The 25,289-nt window shown below is 38.5% G+C and overlaps 1 protein-coding gene across 5 annotated transcripts in view; it reads right to left on the reverse strand.

The window, feature by feature from the left end:
* Pcmt1 (protein-L-isoaspartate (D-aspartate) O-methyltransferase) overlaps window positions 1-25,214 on the reverse strand; it is a 51,749-nt gene extending 26,535 nt beyond the window's left edge. For 2 of the 5 annotated variants that reach the window (XM_005390593.2, XM_005390594.2), the window contains exons 1-3: window positions 24,968-25,211; window positions 13,315-13,419; window positions 11,276-11,307 (exon numbers count right to left, since the gene is read on the reverse strand). In XM_005390593.2, the coding sequence (XP_005390650.1) occupies window positions 11,276-11,307; window positions 13,315-13,419; window positions 24,968-25,196 (366 nt within the window). In that variant the 5' untranslated portion in view covers window positions 25,197-25,211. Of the gene's footprint in view, window positions 1-11,275; window positions 11,308-13,314; window positions 13,420-24,967 lie in introns of all 5 variants that reach the window. The other 3 variants (XR_261984.2, XR_261983.2, XM_013517318.1) reach the window with 3 other exon arrangements.
* Between the last annotated feature and the right edge of the window lie 75 nt (window positions 25,215-25,289).

Here is a 25,289-nt window from a genome sequence, read left to right on the forward strand (position 1 = left end):
GAAAAGGAGGGAGGGAGGGAAGGAGAGAGGAAAGGAGGGAGGGAAGGAGGAAGGAAGGAAGGAAAGAAGAAAGAAGGGAGGATATATACATATAAATACACACACACACACACATACACACACAGAAGGATGGCTGGGATAACTGTACTGCTGATGTCTAATGGTTTATTGAAAGGAACAGTTAATGGTTTATTTATTTATTTTTTAACCAATTTTGAATGCTTGTATCTGGTAATCTGAACAACTAATTTGAAGACAATAATAAGCAACATAACAACCACTGTTGAATTCCCATCATCTTGCTTGGTGCAACTTTGTATCATTTATAATTATTTTTTATTTTTTATTCTCTTTAATGGTTTGATTAACCCAGCAATTTTTTTTTTAACCCCGGCAATTGTTTAAAAAACTATGAAAGTGAACTGTCCTCATCCTATTTCCATCCCCAAACAGCCACTTCACTTCCTAAAGGCAACCAATGTTAGCTGTTTCTCGTGATTTCCTCAAAAAATGCTTACTCTATGAATATACAAGCAAATACATTTTTCCTTTTCTCATTTAATACTTTCTTAAGGACCATTTATAACAACACTTAAGCCAGGCATGGTGCACACCTGTAATTCCAACACCTAGGAGGCTGAGCAGGAGGACTGCCCCGAGTTCGAGGTCAGCCTGGGCTACATAGAGAATTTAAGGCCAGCCAGAACTAGACTTTGCCTCAAAAAACAACAACAACAAAAAAAAACACTTAGCTTATTCATTCTTTTTTATGGCTGGAAAGTATAATCTTATATGGATGTATTTAATTATATATATCACTAGTGAGAGCTATTTAAGGTAGCTCCAATCTTCTGAAACAAAAAAGATGACAATCTCATAAGGTGTATCCATAAAATAATAAAAATCTTACAATCCTATTATTTATGTTTTGGACTAGATCAAGAAATTAAATGTTCCCTACTTTATCTTTTTTTTTTTTTTTTTTTTTTTTTTTTTTTTTTTTTTTTTTGTCTTTTTGAGACAGGGTCTCACTATGCAGTTCAGGCTGGCCTTGAGCTCACTTTATAGCCCAGGCTGGTCTCCAACTCCCAAAGATCCTCCTGCCTCAGCCTCCCGACTGCTGGGATTACAGGCATGTGCCACCACACCCAGCTTATCTGCTTCATAAACTTACTTTTCAATACTTTTTCAAAATATGAGACTGGAACTAATGCTATCGCAGAGGCTGATCTTAAATGCCTTGTGTTTTCATTATTTAAAATGTTTAAATCTAGTAGCAAGAAACACATGTACTGGCAGATTTGGCTGATAAAAATACATCAATGAGTTCATAGTAGTAAGCACATACTCTGTGCATGTATAAATGGAGAATAAAGGGAAACTTCCCAAATATTACTATAGAAGAAATGATGAATTTTAAAATAGTCTTTGGCAAAAATTGTAAATGTAACTAAAATGAGCACATTAATATTTGGTGAACAACAGGATATTTACATAAAGTGCTTACTCAAGATACTTACAAATAACAGAAGGAGAAAAATAATAGAGTTCATAAAAAAGTTTTTCAATGAAAAACACTGGTTGACACTACCTTAACCAAATGTTCAAAGCCATCATCAAAAATGGGACACACTGAAAGCTGAGCATGATGGAGCACACCTGTAATCCCAGCACTCAGGAGGCTGAGGCAGGAGGATCACTATGATCTAGTCCAGGCTATGACCACTCAGATCAAGATACAAAACAGTTTTACTACCTTGGAGGGCTCCCTCTTCCCCTTTTTGCCGTCAGCTCCCTTGCCCAGAGGTAAATAATATTTTGGCTTTATCACCTAGAATGCTTCTGTAGAATAGGAAATTTGCATTCTGTCCTTCATTTCAAGGCTAGCCTGGACTACATAGTGAGTTCAAAGCTAGCCAGAACTACATAGTAAGACCCTGTCTCAAAAAAAAAAAAAGGTGGGGGGACACTGAGATCACATATCTCTGATAAGATACATCAACTTCCACGGTATTCCATTAGAAACACATAACCTATACTGAATTATGAGGAAACATGAAATAAACCAAAATTGAGGAATACTATATAAAATAACTAACTTGTATTCATAAATCTTCAAGGCCTAGAAGCCAAGAATCATGAACTACTCCCCAGTCTTTCTTTAAAGAAAACTTTAAAAAAAAAGAAAAAAAAAAATGTAACAAATGACCTGCAATTATGACCTGCAATCTTTTGCTATAAGGTATACTATAAGAACTGAGGAGATATAAATAAGGTCTGCAGATTGGCTACTGTATCCGTATTAATTTCCGGATTTATATAACCATTACTGTGGTTATACAAGATAGTGTTCCTACCTGTAGTAAAAGGTAAAGAGCATCGAGCCAGGAGTGACGACACACACCTGTAATCCCAGCACTCTGGGAAAAAGGAATACTACAAATTCAAGCCTGGCCTGGGCCACTTAGTGACTCCCTATCTCAAAACATAAAATGAAAAAAGGGCTGGGGATGTAGCTCAGTGCAAAGGCCCTGAGTTCAATCTCCAGTACTGCCAACAGTACTAATCATCACCATCATCCATTCTCATTAGAAATAGACAATGTTAAAATGAAGGACAGAATGCAAATTTCCTATTCTACAGAAGCATTCTAGGTGATAAAGCCAAAATATCATTTACCTCTGGGCAAGGGAGCTGACTACAAAAAGGGGAAGAGGGAGCCCTCCAAGGTAGTAAAACTGTTTTGTATCTTGATCTGAGTGGTCCCTTCAGGCAAACACCCATGAAATATTCATCAAGCTGTACATACACTTAAGATTTGTGCGCTGTACTACAACAGAAAAAATTCAGAGATCATTTATTCTGATCACTAAAGTGAATGATCAGACATCATGGACCTTCTGATGTGATGAAACAAAAAGAACCGTCTAGAAAGTGTTCTTCCTCCCTCACTTCTTTGCAATACCATGGCTTGAACCCAAAGTCTTGACACTGAGCTACATCCTAGCTATTTTATTTTACATTATGTTACTATATTTTATTTTGAATCAGGATCGTCATAAGTTACCCAAGTGGGACTCAATCTTAGAAACCCCTGGCTTCAGTCTCCCGAAGTGCTAGGATTACACACACTGCCATACCCAGTTGGGAAGTATTCTTTTTTAAAAAATGTTTTTAAAGCAACTAGTTAAACATCACAAGGAACAATTAACCAAATTCAGCATATGAGAAATTATACAGGACAAATGAAATACTTTGTCAATAAATAAGTGTTGCCAGGCATGGCTGAAGTCCCTGCACTGGAGAGGTTTAGGCAGGACAACTGTCTGAGAGCTCAAAGCCACCTTGGGCTACATAGTAAGTTCAAGGCAGCCTGAAGTGCATAGCAAGACTCTGTCTGAAAAAATAATAATTATAATAAATAAATGTCATTTAAAAGACCGAAAGGGTCTATTAAAAAAGACTAAGAAGACTGAAGCAAGACCAAAAGAATGTAATGTACATATCCTACTTGAACACTGATTTAACCACATTAACTATAAAAAAACACTTTAAGCATCTGGCAGATAATATTGTTATGCGATAATATTAAGGACTAGTTATCAAATAATATTAAGGAAATTATTAGGCATAATGACACTGTATACATCATTAAAGTCTTTGATATTTATACTAAAACATTAAGAAGTAAAAATGTTATGTTTTCAGTAAAACCTGAAGGTTTAATAATTTCTATTGATAAGATAAAGGCATTTTACTATAAGAGAATGGAAGTAATCAAAAAAAACAAAGGAACTCCTATTAATATCTGCCTTTCTTGAATCTAGAAAACAAAGGATATGGGACTCCTTTAAAGTACCAAATCCACAATCTAAAATAGAGTACTGCTTCAATAAAATTTCAGAGAAATTCTTGAGTATTTTGGGGTTTTTTCCAGTACTCTATAGAGACTTACTTATTTGTCTCTTCCTTTGAAGAAAGGTTTGCTGCTACATTATCATCAAAGGTTCCATCCAGATTTAAAATGTCAAAGCCTTCAATCATAATTTAAGCTTTTTCTATACATTAATTATTACAGTTAGTATCTTCTGTGTGAATCCTGCTCATCTCTAAGTACAAAGTTAAGTTTTTAAAGACTTTTTTAAATTGTGAAAAATTTCAACTCCACAGAAAAACTGGAAATATAACAAACATGCTATTCTCACATAAACTCACCATCTGCTTCTACTATGTGATACCATCTGAAAGTTGACTGCAGATATCATGATATTTAACTCCTACACACTTTAGCATGCATTTGCCGAAACAAAACTAAGACATTCTTACAGGGTGTGGTGGTGCACACCTGCAATCCCAGCACCTGAGAGGCTCAGCAGGAGGACTGCCAGGAGTTCCAGGCCAGTCTGGACTATGTAGGGAGCTGAAGGCCGCCTGAATTACATGGCAAGACCCATTCTCAAAGATCAATCAAACAAAAACACTAAGACATCCTCCTTCTCAACCACATTCCCACCACATCAGAGAAAATCATAAATTTAGTATTTTCCAACACCTCAACACACTCCTTATTTGTCCCCAAAATGTATTTCCACAACTGTTCTTCCCCAATCTATTCAAAGTTTATGCATTTCATTTGTCAAATATTCTCACAATTCTCCACCCACCCACTTCATCTGTTCCCCAGAACAATGACTCCTTTAAGGAGTGCTGATCGGTGTCTCCCATACAACACTGCACATTCTAGATGGGTCTATCTCCTTAGGGTTAGAGTCAATCAAAATTTCTAACAAGAACACCACACAGTTCTTACTGAGGCCCTGCTGCTTCACACTAGGAGGCATATATTGTTGGGCCGTCTCTCTACTAGACATGACAAGATCAACCACTCAGGAAATGTGACCAATAGAATGCATTATATACATGGAATATTTTTCTCTCTGTAATAAAGAATATATGGAATAATAAATTGAGAGAGACTACATGAATATTTTTTGTTACTCAAGTCTTTCTCTTGTGGTTTTAGATTTGCTGATCATCTTTGCCTAACTCAATTTTTTTTTTGGTTTGGTTTTGATTTTGGTTTTTTGAGACAGAATCTCACCATGCAGGTCAGGCTGGCCTTGAACTCACTAAGTAGCCCATGCTGGCCTCAAACTCACAGTGATCACTCACAGTGATCCTCGTGCCTCAGCCACCTGAGTGCTGGGATTACAGGTGTGTGCCACCACACCTGGCTGCCCAATTCAATTATTATACTGATGATTATAAAATAGAGTTTTTAATAATTCTAATATTCGCCAGGCATACTGGTGCATGCTTGAAATCCCAGCACTAGGGAGGCTGAGGCAGGAGGATTGTTGCAAGTTCAAGACAAGGCTGGCCTACAAAGTGATCTCAAGGCCAGCCTGAACTGCATAGTGAGACGCTGTCTCAAGAAGACAAAAAAAAAAAAAAAAAATCCCAAGCTACAGGGCTGTGAGGGCCAGGCATATAGCTAGCTCAGTGGCACAGCACCTGCCCAGCAAGTGCAAGGTCCTGAGTTCAATTCCCAGTACCCCCCCCCAAAAAAAAAAGAATCACAGGCTAGGGGTCAGGAGGATATAGCTCAGAGGCACAGCACCTGCCTGGCAAGTGCAAGGTCCTGAATTTGATTCCTGAAACAACAACAAAAAAAAACCCACAGACTACTCAGAAATTGTAAATATTTAATAATGTATCTTTTTGGAATAAAATTCTGACACAAGCTAACACAGATGAATCTTGAAGATATTATGCAAAATGAAATAAACCAGTCACAAAAGACAAATACTGTGTGCTTCCACTTATATAAATATCTATAGTAGTCAAATTAATAGAGAAAGAAAATAGAATGGCCAGTCAGGGTGGCACATGCCTCTAGTCCCAGCACATAGGAGGCTGAGGCACGATGATCACTGTGAGTTCAAGGCCAGCCTGAATTACATAGTGAGACCGTGTCTCAAAAAAAAAAGGAATGGTGGTTTTCAGGGGCTGGGGGAGAAGACAATGGAGAACTGGGGAGTACAGTAATTGTTCAGTGGGCATAGAGTTTAGAGAGTTTTCATTGTGGAAGATGAAGAGTTCAGATACTGGGCTGCAAACAGTGTGAATGTATTTAACACTACTAAACTGTACACTTACGCGATGGCTGGCCACTATGCCTTCTCTTTTCCCAGTGGCCCATTCTCACTCTATAGAATATACTTTGCTTTTTGCCCTTTGCCCTTTGCTCTTTTCTTTCTTTTTTTTTTTTTGGAGTGGGGAACAAGGTCTTACTATATAGTTCAGGCTGTCTTTGAACTCACTACGTAGCCCAGGCTGCCCTCGAACTCACAGCAATCCTCTTCCCTCAGCCTCCCAAATGCTGGGGTTACAGATGTACACCCCCAAATCCAGCTAGAGTGTACTTTTCCTACTTCTACTTGGCCCAAACTCATTCTGCAGAGCATGTTTCTTTTCTTCTCCTATTGTCAATAAATGTAAAACCCCATTACTGTTTTCACCTGTCTTGACAAAGAATTCTTTGTTCAGGACAGAAAGTACCTAAAACCACCTCTAGAAGAAGACTCCTGCACCCCATAACACAGTAACATATTTTAGCACCTCAGCCAGGAGCAGGTGCCAAGATGAACCACAGGAATCACCACGAACAGCCCCCAACAGAGGGGGCTCGACATTAACCTCAACATTAGACCATGATGAGACTGTTCCACATCTGTACTGTGTAAAGTGGTTTCTGTTTCTTACATGTGACTATCATGCAATTGAAAGGTGGGTAATATGACTGGGGAATCTAATTTTATTTAAATTTAAAAAACTACTTGCAGCTAGTGGCTCTGTATTAGGCAGTACTGTATAACGTTGGTATATTTTTTGTCACCCACGTTAACCCAGGCAAGTTTTATTACTTGTTTCACCACTGTACGAAGTCATGGTTTTCAGTTTTTTGTAATGATTTTACCGCCTACATTCCGTCATAAGCCCCAAATTCAGAACTTGACTGAATTTTATTATTGTAGTTTTTGCCATGTTCTCTCCTAGTACATGTTTTTGTAACTGTGTACCAAATCATCCAGTAAGTTAATCATTTAAACAGTAAGTAGCGAAACAGGATCTAATTATTTTTTTTAAAAATGGTTGTTTTATATACTATGTGTATGTTATATATTTTTATAACATAGATTAAGTATTTTGACACAATTATATGTACTTTAGCACATTTTTAAAATTTTAAGTACATCTTTTTCAAAAACAGAAAGACTACCCAGTTCAGAAATGGTAACAGACTGGAAGAAACATTTCTCCTAAGATGTAAAGAGCCAGCAATCAAACAAAAAAGATATGCAACATCATTAATCATTAGGGAAATGAAAATTAACACCACAATATACCACATCTAGTCACTAAGATGGATAAAATAAAACAGACCGGGACAAACGTGAACAAGGAAGTAGAAAATTGGAAATCCCATACATTGCTGATATGATTGCAAAAGTGATGCAACCAGTTTGGAAGTCAGATTAGCAGTTCCTCTAAATGTGAAATACTCAAGAGTTACCATATAACACCAGTACTTTTACTACTAGACATACACCCAAGAGAAGTGAAAACATGTGATCCTACACAAACCAAACAGAAATTATTTGTTCATAGTAGCATTCAGAATAAACAACAGGTGGCAACAATCCACATATCTATCAACAGATGAATGTATAAAAAAAACTGTGATATCCACACAATGGAGGATTATTTAGTATAAAAATTAATGGACTACTGATTTAGACTACATGAACTTGAAAACATTATGCTGAATTTAAAAGCCCACCCAGGCCCCAGCACTGTAGAGGCTGAGACAGGAGGATCACCATGAGTTCAAGGCCAGCCTGAACTACATAACAAAACCATGTCTCAAAAGTAAATTTAAAAGGCCAATCACAAAAGTCCATGTTGCATGATTTATACAAAATTTATACATATACAAAATGTCCCAAATAGGAAAATTCATAAAAATAACTACTAAAAACTGGTTTCGCAGCCGCCTGCACCTGGGCAGAGTGAGGGACAAGACTACTAACAGGCACAGAGTCTCTTCTGAAGGTGATAAAAATGTCTCGAAAGCAGATGGTAGTGATGTTTCCACAACTCTGAACAAAATAAAAGTTACAAACTTACATCCTTTAAAGGGATGAATTCTCAAATACCACATGTGAATTATAAGGTAATAGTGATATTTTTCAAAATTAAGGGCCGGGGATATAGCTCAGCAGCACAAGCACCTGCCTGGCAAGCACAAGGTCCCGAGTTTGGTTCCCAGTACCAGAGAGAGAGAGAGGGAGATAGAGAGGGAGAGAGAGAGAGAGAGAGAGAGAGAGAGAGAGAGAATGCGTTTCTGTTTGCCAGGCGTGGTGGCACATGCCTGTAATCCCAGCATTTGGGAGGCAGAGGCAGGAGGATCCTTGCGAGTTCAAGACAAGCCTGGGCTACAAAGTGAGCTCAAGGACAGCCTGAACTGCAGTGAGACTCCGTCTCAAAAAGACCAAAAACAAACACACACACACAAAAAAAAAAAATTAAATATTTGCCACAAAATAATCCCAGCACTCTAGAGGCTGAGGCAAAAGGATCACCATGAGTTTTGTTTGGTAGTGAACTGCATACCCAGAACCAAACCTCAGAGGACGGAAAAGACAATCACATAGTATTTCGCTTAATACCTAAAAACACACCGCTCTATTCAGTTTCAAAAACAACCTGGATACCAGTTCTCCAAAGCAATCCTCAGGATTAGGTGAATGATTCCACATACATCTTTCACTTTAAATAGTACAATGTAAAAGGATCTTAAGACTATAATCTTTAAACCAATTATTCATTTCTTTGAATAGGTAATGCATAAAGAAGCTATTCCTATTCCATGGCTTAAGAAAGGATAACAAAACAAACTGATCAAAACATCAGGGAATAGTGTGAAAAGATGACCTCATTTCCCCTCCCATACCCCCAAGTCATCTAATTTCCCGCCTCAGAAGGAATGGTTTTCAGTTTTCATTTCTATAGAGAAACATGTATGTGTGCGTCAATCTTTGTGTATTACAGAATACACTAAATACCTCTGCCCTCTAGATATTTCTTGCAGACCTTGCCATCTTCGTACTTGCAGAGCTTCTCCATTTAATAGCTACTATATGGATGCACTATTATTAACAATCCACTACCGAACTATTAGCAGCTACTGCTTTTTTCCTCCATTATAAATAACGTGTCAGGACAGGCTTATTGGTGCATGCCTATAATCCCACTGCTCAGGACTAGGGATTTGGCTCAGCAGCACAGCACCTGCCTGGCAAGCTCAAGGTTGTGAGTTCGATTCCCAGTACCGGGGAAAAAAAAAAAAAAAAAAAACAACCCAGTACTCAGGAGGCTGAGGCAGAAGGATCACTGTGAGTTTGAGGCCAGCTTCAGCAACATAGTAAGTTCAAGGCCAGTCTGAACTGCATAATGAAACCCAGTCGGACAGAAGGAAGGAAGGAAGGAAGGAAGGAAGGAAGGAAGGAAGGAAGGGAGGGAGGAAGGAAGGGAGGAAGGGCGGGAAGGAGAAAAGAAGGAAGAATAAATCTAGATAACTCATTTTCCACTTATGCAAACATATCATAGAATAAATACTGTAAAACTCAGATGTTTTATATTTATTTTACACATTGATATATACTGGCAAACTGCCTCCCAAATACACTCAACAAATGCTTTCACCAAAGTCACTGCTCTGTGCTACCAGCTTCCCTTTTCTAGTACAAGGTAGTTTTTGTTTTTGGAGACAGGGTCTTGCTCTATAGTGCAAGCTGGCCTTGAACTCACTGTGTAGCCCCGTCTGGCCTCAAAGACACAGCATCCTCCTGCCTCAGCCTCCTAAGGGCTAAAGATTACAGGCAAGCATCACTATACCTAGCTCAAAATAGCAAACTCTTTGATCTGATAATCTGATATGTGAAAAATAGTATGTCACTGTAGTGCTAATTTGAAATTTACTAAATTTAAGGTGATGTAATTTGACTATCAGTATCACTTGTACTTATTTTTCAGTGAGTTATCAATTTTATCTTTTACCCATTTTGTGTTTGATTTATTGGTCTTTTACTCATTAATTTAAAGGACACATACACACATATGCGTGTGTGCAGGTACAGCAATTTTCCTTAAGCTGTCATATGTATTACAAATATGTCTCTCAGTTTTTCTTTTAATTTAGCCCATAATACTTTTTATCTGCAAAAATTCTAAATTTTAATGTTGCAAAATGTATCAGGATTTTTTAATGGCTCTTGTGTTTCTGTCATGTTTTTGCTGTTTTGTTTTGTTTTTTCTTTTTGAGACAGGGTCTCACTATGCAGTTCAGACTGACCTTAAGCTCACTTTGTAGCCCCGGCTGGTCTCAAACTCACAATAATCCTCCTGCCTCAGCCTCCCACATGCTGGGATTACAGGCATGTGCTACCACGCCCAGCTCTGTCATGTTTTCAGAAGCCATTTATATTCAATTTTTATAAATAAGTACTACATTTTTCTTTTAATACTATTATCAGTTCACCATAAACACATATGCAAGTTTTATTCAGAGTTAAGTTTAAATCATAGATTTTCCAGTGGTAAAGTTCTTGCCTCCTGTGTACCAGGCCCTGGGTTCAATCCATAAATACTGCAAAGGAAAAACGAAAAAAAGAGCTTCTCCAACCCAAATAATTAAAGAGAATCAAAAAAGCTATTGTATTCTCCACTAAAATCCAACAGAGTACTCATTCAGACAACTGACATTTAAAACCCAAGAAAATTCCCAGAAGATTAAAAGTGCTAGATCACTTCAAACAGATCCTGCTCAAGGTTAAGCAGCTTCATAGTTGCTATACTTAGCCATCCCCGAATGATTTTTCCAGATAAAATGTTAAATATCCAACTGGAGATTTCTGTAACATGGCCAATGTACTATTTAAAATAGTCTTTCCTCAACTCACAACTAAATAACTATTACACTGAAATTTTACATGCTTATAGGTACTGAGAGACACAAAGTTTTAACATTATTTCAAACAAGAATTCCTTCTAGACACCATGTATAAAAGCATCAGATGTTTATTACCAGTTACATAATTCACAGATGATAAAACTGACATAATTAAAATTTAAAACTTTAACCCTTCTTCCATGAAAAAAATTATAAGAAAAATGTGATCCATTTGTAACCAAATGAAAAATGTTAACTTACCATATGTGGAGCACTGATTGTTGCTTGGAAACCTGTAAAATAAGAAGAGAACTACTGATACAGTCAGCTGTAAAAACACACCAAATACTTTAAATAGTTCCTTTCCTAACATCCATACATTGTTTTCCACAATTCTTTTTGAGTTTTTATAATCTCAAGGAAACAAAATTTGTTAGAATACTAAAACACAGCAATTAAAGTTAGAAAATACAATCATTAGGGGCTGGGGATTTAGCTCAGTGGCACAGCACCTGCCTGGCAAGCGGGAGGTCATGAGTTTGATTCCCGGTACCGGAAAAAAAAAAAAACAAAAAAAAAAGAAAATACAATCATGCCAGTGACTAGTATGCTCATCTAGTACACTAGTCCCATCATTTCTAAAAATTTCATATGTATATATAATTAGCTAACAAGGAGGGTTTTTAATAAGTTTAGAGTTGGTAGAGTTTAACTTATTTTTTCTCCAGATTTATAAAAAGAAAACACTTCCATATATAATTACTGTGCAAAATCTTCACAAAATTCAACTGTTTGATATTTCTGGCAACTTTAGAAAAAACTCAGACAATCAAAGTAGCTTAAGAGACTACTAAACTAAGCAAAATCTTTATAAAATTAAACTATTTCATATTTCTGACAACTTTAGGGGAAAAGAAACTAGACAAAGTAACTTAAGAAACTAAAAACTGCTTCAATTTGCTAAGTATTATCATCTACTGTTAATTCACAACATTTTTTTTTTTTTTTTTTAGTTTTTAGCTCTTTTCTTCCATTGTTACTTTGTCAAAGTTTTTTTACCTGCTTCTGTCTCTGAAGCAGTTTTCACTGAGCGGTGGTAGCAGGTGCCTTCGGGGTTCAGAAGCTCCCCAGGATCTTCTTGCTGACTGCCACAGTGCTTCAAAAGAAGACAGCATGGAGCTGGCCGACAGAATCCTGAGGCCCTTCTAAGCCTCAAAGGCGCCCACTGCCAAGGCTCAGCAGTTCAGTAAACCTGCTTCAGGAGAAGGAGTTAAAATGGAACTTTCTAGAAACAAACACAAGCCCCCAGGGGCTGGGGATTTAGCTCAGCAGCAAAAGCGCCTGCCTGGCAGGCACAAGGTCGTGAGTTCGATTCCTGGTACCGGAAGAAAAACAAAACAAACAAACAAAAAAAAAAACAAACACAAGCCCCCAAATCAGGGCAAGTAAAGCCAAAAGCCACTAACAATTATACTTTATTTCCTTTAAATACTGATTTTTTTTTTTTTTTTTTTTTTTTTTTTGCCTTTTTGAGACAGGGTCTCACTATGCAGTTCAGGCTGGCCTTGAGCTCACTTTGTAGCCCAGGCTGGTCTCGAACTCGCAAGGATCCTCCTGCCTCAGCCTCCCGAGTGCTGGGATTACAGGTGTGCGCCACCACGCCCAGCCCCTAAATACTGATGTTTAAAAAATGAATGCTTGGGGCTGGGAATTTAGCTCAGCGGCAAAAGCGCCTGCCTGGCAAGCGCAAGGTCGTGAGTTCGGTTCCCGGTACCAGAGAAAAACAAAAAAAAAACAAAACAAAAAAAAAGAATGCTTATGCGAAAGCTCAACATTAAGACCTGGAGAGAAATTTTAACACTCATCTAAAACAATCAGTTTTCTTTGAAAGTCTTGTTTTTTCACAGAAATATTCTTTAAGAAAAAATTTAGAACTTCTTAAAGAAAATTTAAAATTCATATTAAACATGGTTTAAGACATAGAAAAAAATATTCACAAGATCCAAATGTACAATAAATACTGTTAAATGCCGATATCTTGTACTCTGAGTAACTATTTTAAAGATAATAATACACAACATATTAACCATTGTTATCCTCCTATTATCTTGTTTTGAAATTTTGTTGAAATTTTGTTTGTTTTCCTTTTAAAGTAAAGAAAAGTAAGTATGTTTGGGATTAGGAAATTCAAAATTAGCAGGGTAATAATAGATAAGTAACTGTGTTCTGATCCTTTTTAAATTACAAGCATTATAGAATAACTGAAGAAAATATAGTATTTTTAGAAATCTAGCACATACCTATTGATTGTGGAGAATCCATATAAGGATTACACTTTGCATAGTGGGAGCGGTCTGTAGCCAGCATCACTTCAAATACTTTATCTGTCTTTATGATTCCATTTTCTGAAATGAATGAGGCAAACATTTTAAGCAGAGAGTGACAGCAGATATATTTAGAAATATGACTCTGGCCACAATTTAGAGACTGGACTGGAAGAGAGCAAGGCTGGAAATCACTGCAACAGTCTGGGTAATGGTAACCTGGTCTTTAAGGAAGACACTCTGGGTAGAGAACAGCAGGATGTGAGTTATATTTAGTAGGTAATGTATGGATAGACAGGCTGGATTTGAAGGTGGGTGTGACATTAATGGTTGAGATAAGCCATTCAATGGTTTGAGAAACCTTGGAGAATCATCAGTGTTAAGGAGGAAAAGGATAATTAATTTATTCAATCAGGGGCCATGGCTGATACAAGTCAGATGAAGATATTCATCCATCAATTGGACACATGGATGTGGGGCTCAGGAAAGAGATCTAGGATAGATACAGGTTTCCATTTATGTAGATGGCAATTAAAAAGTAATGAGAATGAAGCCAGGCATGGTGGCGCATGCCTATAATCCCAGCACTCAGGAGGATCATTGAGAGTTCGAGGCTAGCCTAGACTACAAAAGTGAGCTCAAGGCCGGCTGGAACTGCACAGTGAGACCTTGTCTCAAAAAGACCAAAAAAAAAAAAAAAGTGAAGAGTGAATTTAAAGTGTCCAGGGAAGAACACACAGATAAGAAAAAATGACAGCCAACATTTGAGATATACAAAAGCAGGTAGAACCTTCAAAGATGATAAAAAGGAGCAACCACAGAAAGAGTAAAGACTTGGCTCACATATTGATGTAGAAGTTTATTTTTCAAGGAAAGCAAGGTCAATAATATGTATAATTGCCCACCCCAACAGCTAGCTCTTTAAGATTAAGTAAATAAGAAATTTCAATAACTCTCATGGTATCTTGCATGGAGTTATCATTTAATAAAGCTCTCATTTAGTCCTACAACATGTTTCCTGTTTAAGACATATGACCGTGCTACATTATAATTATAATAAACAAGACAGCTATATTCTGTCCTCTCAGATCTAACATCTGTAAGATTAAATACATGGACCTCATTTTAACATTCCAGAAATAAATGAAATTTTTATTAGGCTGTCATCATGTGCTTCCCAAAATTTTCACCACAAAGTTACTTATTTTTTGCCCAGGATTCCATTTTTGAAAATTTCTTAAACAAAAATACATTACTAAGTTATTAAGTCATTTTTTTATTTTCCTATTTTTGGTAATTTCTGACATATACAACTGTCAGTGCCCTGAAATTTTTCTACCAACCAGCAAAGACATCTGTTGTTTTACTCTGCATGTAAAACCTAATTAGAACTACATGTGCAACTACACTAGGCTTTCCTAAATCATGAACAGCTTGAGAAACACCCATACTCAATCTGCTTGCAGCCCAGAGTCCAGGACCCTCATTAAATAATTATAATAATGGCTAATATTGTCCAAACATGCAACTGATCCAAATGAGAAATTAAGAGGGTACAAAAAGGTGAGTGTAACAGAATTCAAGATATAAACCAAATAATAAAAAGCTTGAAAAAATTAAGGTCATGTTAAAAAGCCATATGTTTCTCTTCCCAACTTCAACAAAGAGTACAGAGGATAAATCAAGTTCTAAGAAAAAACAAAAATACAATTCAGGAGTCATAATTTGTAGTATGAAGTAAAGTAAAATGTGATATGATTTCAAGCAATTAAGTGTAACAAAGGGAAAAACATTTGCTATTTTTCTTTAGTAAAGGAGGGCAGGCCAGCGCACAAAGGGGTACAGCCCAGCAGCACAAGCTCCTGCCTGGCAAGTGCAAGGTCCTGAGTGCAATTCCTGGTATGGAAAAAAAAAAAACTTTAGTAAAGGAATCTGTGATGTTTAAACACACAGAAGAGAGAATAAACTCAGTGCACTATGGTGCTCAGTAAAGGCTGACATAGTCATAAATATCAGTGATAGCTAGTGATTTTCAACTTTTAAAGTTAACAAAGTGCACTTGTAATCCCAAGCTATTTGAGACGCTGAGGAAGAATCTCAAATTTAAGACAACTGGGCAACTTAGCAAGACCTGTCTCCATGCCAGATGTGATAACACCTATAATGCCAGCAGTGCGGAGGTTAAGGTAAAAGGATTGTTGTGAGTTTGAGGCCAACGTTGGTTACATAGTAAGTTCAAGACCAACCTGAACTACATAGTGAGCCCTATCTCAAAACAACAACAACTAATAATAATAATAATAAAGGTCTGGTGATGTAGCAAAATGGTAAAGTGCTCCTGGGTTCAATTCCCAGTACCAAAAAAAAAAAAGCTGGGTAAGGTGGTACATGCCAGTAATCCCAGCACTCTGTGAGGCTGAGGCAGGAGAATCAAAGTTTGACCCCAGCCTGGGCAACTTAACTTAGCAAGATTGTCTCAAAATAAAAAAAGGGCTAAGAAAGTAGTACAGTGTAAATGTTCAATTCCCAGTACCACCAGTGAAAGAAGCAGTAAAGTTTATAAATGATGGAACAAAAAATAAAAGTACATAACTCAAAGTTGCAAATGTAGGGCTGGGGTATAGTTCTATGGTAGAACACTTGCCTAGCATGTTCAAAGTCTTGGGTTCAACCTCAGTATGACAAAAAAAAAATGTACGTAACCACAAAAGAACTAAAAATTATGCTGTAACTATGGGGCAGGAGGTTATAGTGTACCAATCTCATTCATCCTGGCAGGTCAGCATATGTTGTTCAAATTTAACCAACCAAGAAACAGTACCAAAGAATATGATTTAAAGATATGAAGATGATCACCAGAAAAATCATAAACAGTTGAATAGAGCAAGCAATCGTTTTCATAAATCCTATTTATACTTTCTCTTTCAACATGTACACATATTACTTGACTTAAAATTCATCTTTTCAATTCTCCTAACCTCTCCTAACACAGCAATAGGAAGTTGTAACAAATACTGCTCACATGCACACACAAACACATACAACTAGCAAGATGGAGCAGGGATTCCTTTTCTTTCAGAAACAGAATTTTAAGGGATGCCTTCTCTAGGCTGCCTGTATTTATGCATGGCCTACAATTAAGTTCTTGGCAATGGAACATACACAGAAATTATGTACACAACATCTAGAGGAGGCCCTTCAAAGACATGAGTATTTGCTCTTTCTCCTGTTTTCCTCCGAGCCACAGGCTGGAACCTGGAAATGGTACCAGGTAAACTATCTTCAACTTACTGATGAGGGAACGAGCAGAGCAACAAGAGATGAGCCTTGATCTCTGCCACCATGTAAATACCACAGTACCCCTTAATTGCTCAGACGTGCAGTATTACAGGAAGGAGAAACTCTGATTTAATTTTTTCCTCTGAGGACTGAACCCAGGTTCTTTGTACTGGCCTTTTTTTGTTTTTTTTTAAAGTTTTGTTTTGAGATAAGGTCCTGCTAAATTGCCCAGGTTGGGCTCAAACTTGCAATCCTCCTGCTTTAGTCTTCCAGAAAAGTGTGACAGCCAGTCAGACATCAGCTGCATCACCCCAAGCGGGAACTTAAAACCTAGGCTGGGATGCTGCCATAGTTTGGATCTGGAATGTCCCCCCAAGCACCCATGTGTTGAAGGGATTGCAACTTGGTGCTACTGGGAAGTAGTGGAAACTTTAACAGGCAGGACCCAGTGGGTGCTACTTGTGGGTGGGAGCTGCCCTTTAATGCAACTCTGGGAACCTATCTCTTCCTCTACCGCTTTTTGGACATGAGGTGAACAGTTTTCCTTTACCACACACTTCTGCTGAAATATACCACCTAGTCACAAGCCCAAATGAGCATGAAACCCCCAAAATAAACATTTTCTCTTGATAAGTTGATTATCTCAAGTATTTGTTATAGTGAGAGAAAGCTAATACGGGTGGTATCAATGAAAACAGGACAGGGATGGTTAAGAAACGTGTTTGTAAGCATTGCTGAGTTAACGTGAGGCAGTCTGAAGGAAAGAGTCAATCATTATTCCAAGACTGATGCAGAGGAGGTAACAGGAATTGAACTCAGGGCCTTGTACTTGCCAGACAGGCACTGTGCCACTGAGCTGTATCCCTGATTTTTTTTTTTTTTTTTTAAATCTCAGAGAATAGAAGAATAGAAACAACTGTGGCAGAAATGAAAAGGATGGGGTCAGTGTCAGTATAAATAGATGGATTTTAAACCACAAAGAAACTTCTTGCTACAAAGTTACATCTCAACAAAAGAAATATTACCTTATTAGTTTAAAAGACTTAACAGTTATTAGTCATTTACCCCACATTACTTAACTGTCAACAATAAGAAATTAATAAAACTCATCTTTTACTTCCCCATCCAGAATGATAGGCATGATAGGCTTGAAGTAAAGCTTGAGACATTCGCAGTACAGAAAGTCTAAAAGGAAAATACATTTAAATTCATACTATACCCTTGCTTGCTCTCTCCTGACCTCCATCAACTTTCTCCTCTGCAATGCCCCTCTACCGTGCCACCCTGCCTTGAAGCCAGGCAACTATGAACTGAAATGTCTACAAACGGAGCTAAATAAACCTTTCCTCATTTACAAAAAAAAAGAAAATTATACTACAATCAAAGAAGAATTTTGCTGGGCGTGGTGGCACACACCTGTAATCCCAGCACTTGGGAGGCTGAGGGAGGAAGATTCTTACAAGTTCTAGACCAGCCGGGGCTACAAAGTGAACTCAAGGCCAGCCTGAATTGCATAGCCAGACCCGGTCTCAAAAAGACAAAACACAAAACAAAACAAAAGAAGAATTTTATGTGATGGCAAGTTATGGTAAACCACATTATTGAAGTACCAGATATTATTTTAAAAAATACATTGTCTTTCAGCTGGGTACAGTGGCATATGCCTATAATCCCAGTGCTGAAGGTAGGCTAAGGCAGAAGGATCTCAAATTTGAGTCCCACCTAAACAACTTGGTGAGGCTGTCTCAACACAAAATATAAAAAGGGCTGGGGATGTAGCTCAGTGGTACAGCACCTCTAGATTCAATCCCCAATTCCTGCAAATAATAATAATAATAATAATAATAATAATATAGCCTTTCTTTATACCTTAATCACTCTCAATAGGTAGAAAAAATAAGCTGTTTTGACACTATTTTTCAAGAAGAATATGTTCCTAGGACTCCTTTTTATCTCTGAGGAACTAAAATCTTACGCGAAGCTCTAAAATGTAAGTAATATTAGAAGCTAGTATTACAGTGTTAATTTCTGTGGCATGCTCCCAAAACATACATATAGTCCATAACCATTATGCAATTCATAATGTTATTTTTTTAAAATCATGGAAATTTGGATTTGGAAGGGTCCCTAGAGACCTACCATATATCCAAATCTGATGACAAAAATCTCTTCTACAATATCCCTTACAGTAATGATTAATCATTCTTTGCTTCAGTATATTCAGTGTCAGAAAATAGTATTTTTCAAAGCCAACTATTTGATTGTTAGGATAGCTATGTGAATTCTTCCTTATGGTAAGCCAAATATCTGCTTTCTACTGTCCTGGTTTGATCCTCTTCTAAGATGATATTTCTTCAAATATTTATACACCACTGTTACTTAAAAATTCCTCTCTGCTAAACCAAACAACTTCAGTCCTGTCAAAGCAACTCATAAAATGTTGACTCTCTTGTTGTCTTTGTCATCCTTGTCTAATAATGTTCGGTTTTTTACTGCCACTCTTAAAGCACGTCAGCCAGAGCAAGAAACAATACTAATAAAAATGGAATGGGGCTTATGCCTGTATCCCAACATTTGGGAGACTGAAGCAGGACTGCTGGTAGGCCAGCCCGGGCTGCATGGCCAGTCTTAGACGAGCCTGCAGTACAGAGCAAGACCACATCTCACACACACACTTGCACACACACACAGTGTCAACAACACAATGGTACCTTCCCCCTCCTTCAGTCTAGAACCACATTAAGAAGACTGTTATACAACAAAGGGTCTAGATCTAATGCAATCGAACAGAAATTTTATTTAGCTTTAATTAGGTCAAAAGTAAATGGATACTCATTGACATTAACAATCAAAAAATATATAAATTAATTCTTATTATTCAATGCATTGTAAGTTATTTAGTAGTCTGTATCAGTAAGACTGACTCAAAATAAGTTAAAACAGATGCTTTCTAGATTTTAAATTAAGATTCCTTGGGCTGGCTGTATGCTCAGTAGTATCGCACTTCCCTGGCTTGCCTGAGGCTCTGGGTTCAATCCCCAGCACCAGTGAAGTAAATAAACAAGGCTCCCATCTCTTAGGATTTCCCTAGTTGGTTATATTTATCCCAGGTGCACACAAAAGTAACAAAAATATGAAGACTGACTGCTCTTTTCCACTAGCTATAAAGGCTAACAATGATGCTCTAAACAGAATAAGCAATTTTCAATTTACTTGCAAAAGTAAAGTAGGACACAAAATTATCAATTATCACAATTTTTATATATGTGACTGCCTAAGAAGGTCTCTGCATAAATGTCTTATAAGTATCTCAAGTCTAACATTTCCCAAAATAAAGTTCTGATCTCCCACTGCTACCCCGCAAAAACCTGCTGCTTGCTCACTATGACTTCCAATTCAGATGGCAAAGCTTTCTACTGTCCAGGACCTCAAACCTTGGCATCACGTTTTTGTCTCCCCGCTTCATCCCACACCTCAAGTCCAAATCTAGCACTTGTTTCCTTTGCCTAGAATGCTGGTCCCTCACTTCCATCTGAATAGCTTTTTTTTTTTCCTGTCTTTTTGAGACAGGGTTTCGCTATGCAGCTGAAACGGTCCTTGAGCTCACTTTGTAGCCCAGGATGGTCTTGAACTCACAACAATCCTCCTGCCTCAGCTTCCCATGAATGGCCTGTTCCTTCCCCTCCCTCAAATCCTGCTCCAGAGACCTCAGTGAGGCATTCTTCCTATTATAAACTCCCTGCCCCACTTAGGAGGCTGAGGCAGGATAAGCACCATGAGTTTAAGGGCATCTTGAACTACAGAGTGAGCCCTTGTCTTAAAAAAACAAAAAACGATGAAAAGGAAACATAAGAAAAAAAATAACTGTACATTAGGGTAGTTTTTTGGCCTATAAAAAGGTTAAAAATAGCATTTAAAGCAACTGTTAATACTAAGTGGTCAGTATAATGTACAAAATCTACTAGTTTCAATCTTGCATCTCTATTTGTTTTCCTGAGAAACCACTTTGAAGATATCAATATGTAATACAACAACCATTGTTGATTTCCTACCACTTTGTCTGTAACTCTGTATTGTTCGTATTGTTCTTACGCTATGTCGTAAATAGATGTCTGTTTGTTAAAAAAAAAAGAATAAAAAAATAAAATCTACTAGTTAGTTAAGAGTTAATCTTCCACAAAAGTTCTTGTTTAGTTGCCCCTTCTCTAGGAGACCATGTTACATACTCCTGCTGGCTGTGATCCTCCTAAATTTTACCACGGTTTACAATAACAGTAAGAAATAATATACTATTTAAATACTCACATTCCTTGGATTAAGTAGCCTTGCAATTATTTTAAATTAAACTAATCTGACTAATCTGTTTTTGTGTGCAATTATGAATTCATAGTCATAAAATAACTGTATTTTTCCTTTCCGTAGGCCTGTGCTAACCTTAACCCTAACCACTAGTTACACGCAGTTAATTAAGCTTAACTAAAATAAAATTCTCAGTTGTCCTAACCTCATTTCAAATGCTCAATGCTACATGTAGCTAGAAGCTACCATGTTGTACAGCATCCGATCATTCTATAGGGCAGAACTACTACAGAATGTTGCTAAAACTTTATGTTAAAGCATAAAATGGAGTTAGCTGAAACACTGGCAGAACTTAATCTTGTAATTTTAAATTCTCTACATTTATGGCTCTAAAAATACGGTCCCAGTACCACAGAATTTGTTTGCCACTTAAAAATTTGTTAGAAATACAAATTATTGCACCTCACCTATTTATTTTAATAAGGCTGATCACAAGACATTCTGAAACATGCTCAAGAGCATATTTAGAGTTCCTGTTCTAACTTACTAAAAGACCACATATCAAGCTTCATGTCCGGGCATGGTGGTACACGTTCTATAATCCCAACACTCAGGAGGCTGAAGCAAGAGGATCACCACAAATTCGATGCAGCCTGGGCTACCTAGTGAGTTGAAGGCCAGCCTGAACTGCACAGTGAGACCCTGTCTCAAAAAAACAAAAACAACAAGCAAAACAAAAAAAGATTAACATCACAAAAGCCATAAAATGGCAAGAAATCAACATTACACTCCAAAAGTCTAAAAATGGGGCCAGGGATATAGCTCGGCGGCACAAGCACCTGCCTGGCAAGCGCAAGGTCCTGAGTTTGATTCCCGATGCAAAAAATAAAATAAAATAAAATAAGTCTAAAACTGATGTATCAACTATGAAATCACACCCAATTTTTTTACACCCAATTTTATTTCTATTACACTGTCTTCTGATACAAAATAAAAGCTCAGGGCTGGGGATTTAGCTCAGCGGCAAAGCGCCTGCCTGGCAAGCGCAAGGTCATGAGTTCGGTTCCCGGTACCGGAGAAAAACAAAAATAAATAAATAAATAAGTAAATAAAAATAAAAGCTCAGTAAATGTTTTCAATAAATTATATTAAAATTAAGTAAATTATGAACTTATCTTTTAAAAACAGTAAAACCATAAAACTGCCTCCTTTTATAGTTTCTTCATTCCTTTTCACTTTAATGTAAGCATAATCATATTTCCATCTTTTTCTAAGGTTTAATTAAAAGCCTTTAATTCACAGGGTAGGAGATGTAATTTAGTGGCAGAGTGTTTGCTTCATGTGCACAAGTCTCTGGATTCTAATCCCCACGGCTAAAAAAAAACCCTTTAGTTTAACAAGAATTCACAGAGGAGAAATTGAGGAAGAAAGTATTCTCAAACTGTGCCAACCGTAATTTTTTATATAGGCACATATTTTTATATCATTTTTTTTGCAGTACTGCAAATTGAATCCAGGGCCCCATTTATCCTAGGCATGAGCTCTAACAGTGAGCTAAATCTCGACACAAATATTGCTTTTATAATAAATGAATAAGTCAAAAAGAAATTATCTAGAATTACCTCATCAAAAAGTTTAAAGTTGCACAAGTGTAACAAAAGAAGCTGAAGAGCTTGAGTACTCTAGTTTCCTCTAACCGATAACAGATCTAGTATAGAGCTAAGTATTTCCATTATCAACACCCATGGATGTTAAATATTCCTTATTAAATTATCTGACAGAAAAAAACATGCTTAGCTGGCCTCAGTGGTACATGCCTGTAATCGCAGCATTCAGGAGGGTGAGGCAGGAGGATTGCTGTGAGTTCAAACCAGCCTAACCTATACAGCAACCTTGTCTCAAGAAAAAGAGAAAACATGCTTAGAAATTTTAGCTAAGCACGGTAATGCAACACATTAAAATTATTATAACACTACTGGGAAGCTATCTAGTCTTGCCTTACCACAAATTTGCCCCCAAAACAAAAACACTGTAAGAACTTGACAACAAATTTCTGCCACAGCCCAGTGTCTACTATGATAACCTACTAATGGAAAATCACTTAGTCATAATTCATGTATTAAACGTTGTATACTTTAAACAGCAGGCACTTAGGTCATGTTAAAGCAGTTTATAAAAATATTTACAGTGGGGCATGGTGGCACACACCTGTAATCCTAGCACTCCAGAGGCTGAGGCAGGAGGAAAACTTCGAGTTCGAGGCCAGCCTGGGCCACAAAGTGAGCTCAAGGCCAGCCTGAACTGCATAGTGAGACCAGACACTGTCTCAAAAAAGATACACACGCACAAAAAAAAAATTTACAAAGTACTGAACTTGTGCAATTCATGAGCACTGAAATCACACTTCATACTATTACCTCAGCACATAAATGTCAAATATCCTTCCATAAAGTGAGTGCTGGCAATGGTTGATAAAATTTTGACATCTCAACATCCTTCGTTACCTTCCATTACTAAACACTAAAGACACAATTTCCATATTTCATGTATTGTTTTTAAAAAGCTAAATGGCCAGGCGTGGAGGTGCATGCCTGTAATCCCAGCACTTGGGAGACTAGGGCAGGAGAATCGTTGCAAGTTCAAGACCAGCCTGGGCTACAAAGTGAGCTCAAAACCAGCCTGAACTGCATAATAAGAGCCTGTCTCAAAAAGACAAAAAATAAATAAATAATAATAAATAAATAAAAAGCTAAATGAATACATTAAGTGATAACCACTCCTATATATTTTTCTCATTTACCGTTATATTCCTACAACAGATCTAGGCATATAATGGACACTTAATAGGCATTTGTGGGGAAAAAAAGGAATGGATACTAAGATCTTTGAGGAGATATAAAAATTATTTTTTAAAACAGGGGCCCTAGCTCTTCACCAGACTACAAATGGGAGTTGACAAATGAGGTAAACACATGAAAAGGTAAAAATCGCAGGGCAATTAAAATTATCGCTCAGCAGTATATAATTATTCGCAAAGACAGTGGCAAAGACAGAGCTATAAATTATGACCAGAGTGCATTATGGACTTCAGTCCTTCCGGTCTCCCGACCAGTGAGGGACAGTGTATTTTAATTTAAAAAGAAGAAGTGACACAGCACTCATCCCACCCTAAAATTATCATAGGAGGGAAAAATACAATAACTAACAAAAATAATATAAAGAAATTTCCACGTACGGTTTTTAAGACCTAGGGTAGCACTGAAAAAAGTTGAACATTCCACAAGCACAAACGTTTGCTGGATTCAGGACCACGGAAGGCTCCATCATTCCAAGGCTCAGGAACAGCAACCCCTGGGCCTCTCTTCCTCCGCCCCCCACGGAGCTTTCCGCTGGACAGCCGCCCGAGAAATTTCTCCCAGCATCCGCAATGGCTATACTCTCATCCTCCTCTCCCTCCCCGCGCTCGTATCAGACAGTGGCATCTCCCTCCAGAGGAAAAAACGGAGGGCGGGGGAGGCAGAATCGGAGAGAGAGCTTGCAGCGAGGTCGCTTGAGGAGGAGGAGGAGAAGGCAGAGAAGGAGGAGAAGGAGGAGAAGGCAGAGAAGGAGGAGAAGGAGGAGGAGGAGGAGGAGGAGGAGGAGGAGGATGGTGAGAAAACGCGAGGACCGAAGGTGCGGTTCGCTGTGGCGACCCACTCTCTAGGAATCCAAGCCCGCACCTACCTACCCCAAAGTCACGCCCCTCGCCTGGCAGGCCGCGGACACAGAGACAACCCTACCACCTGTCCCGCACCCCTTGCCCCCACCCCCGCTGGAGAAGAATGTCCCTGCCCCAAAAGCAGTGGCCCCTTGCTCATTCTCTCGTCCAGTCCACATCGCCGCCGAGTGACAGGTCCCGAGGGGAGCGGGGGGGGGACGGCTGGTGCAACCGCGCGCCGAGCCCCTCCAACAGGCACGGGGGTGCAGACAGAACGTTCCGGACAGCCCAGGGGGATCCAGTCCAGGCCCAGCCTCCCCCAGCTGGCCCACACCGGGCGGGGGTGGCACTTACTGCGGAGGTTGTGGATTAGCTCCGAGTGGCTGGCGCCGCCGGATTTCCAGGCCATCGCGAAGCACACCCGGAGCAGGTACAGAATCACCTTCAGTGCGGCGACGGTGCCTAGTAGTTTTCCCAAGAGCGAGACCACTTCCCACACGGTCACCGCCCCGCTCGCGTCCGCGCTGGAGCCGCCGCTTTTACTGCCGTCGCCGCCGCTGCCGCCACTGCGCGCTCCCGGCATCCCCTGCGGCACGCATGCGCTCTGTGACGCCGCCGAGAGGGGTGCGGCCGGGTGGGGCCGGAGGCGGGAAAGCCGGTAGCCCCCTGCCGGGCG

Source organism: Chinchilla lanigera, unplaced genomic scaffold (genome assembly GCF_000276665.1).
Source record: "Chinchilla lanigera isolate Chin_1 unplaced genomic scaffold, ChiLan1.0 scaffold00038, whole genome shotgun sequence".
NCBI lineage: Eukaryota > Metazoa > Chordata > Mammalia > Rodentia > Chinchillidae > Chinchilla > Chinchilla lanigera.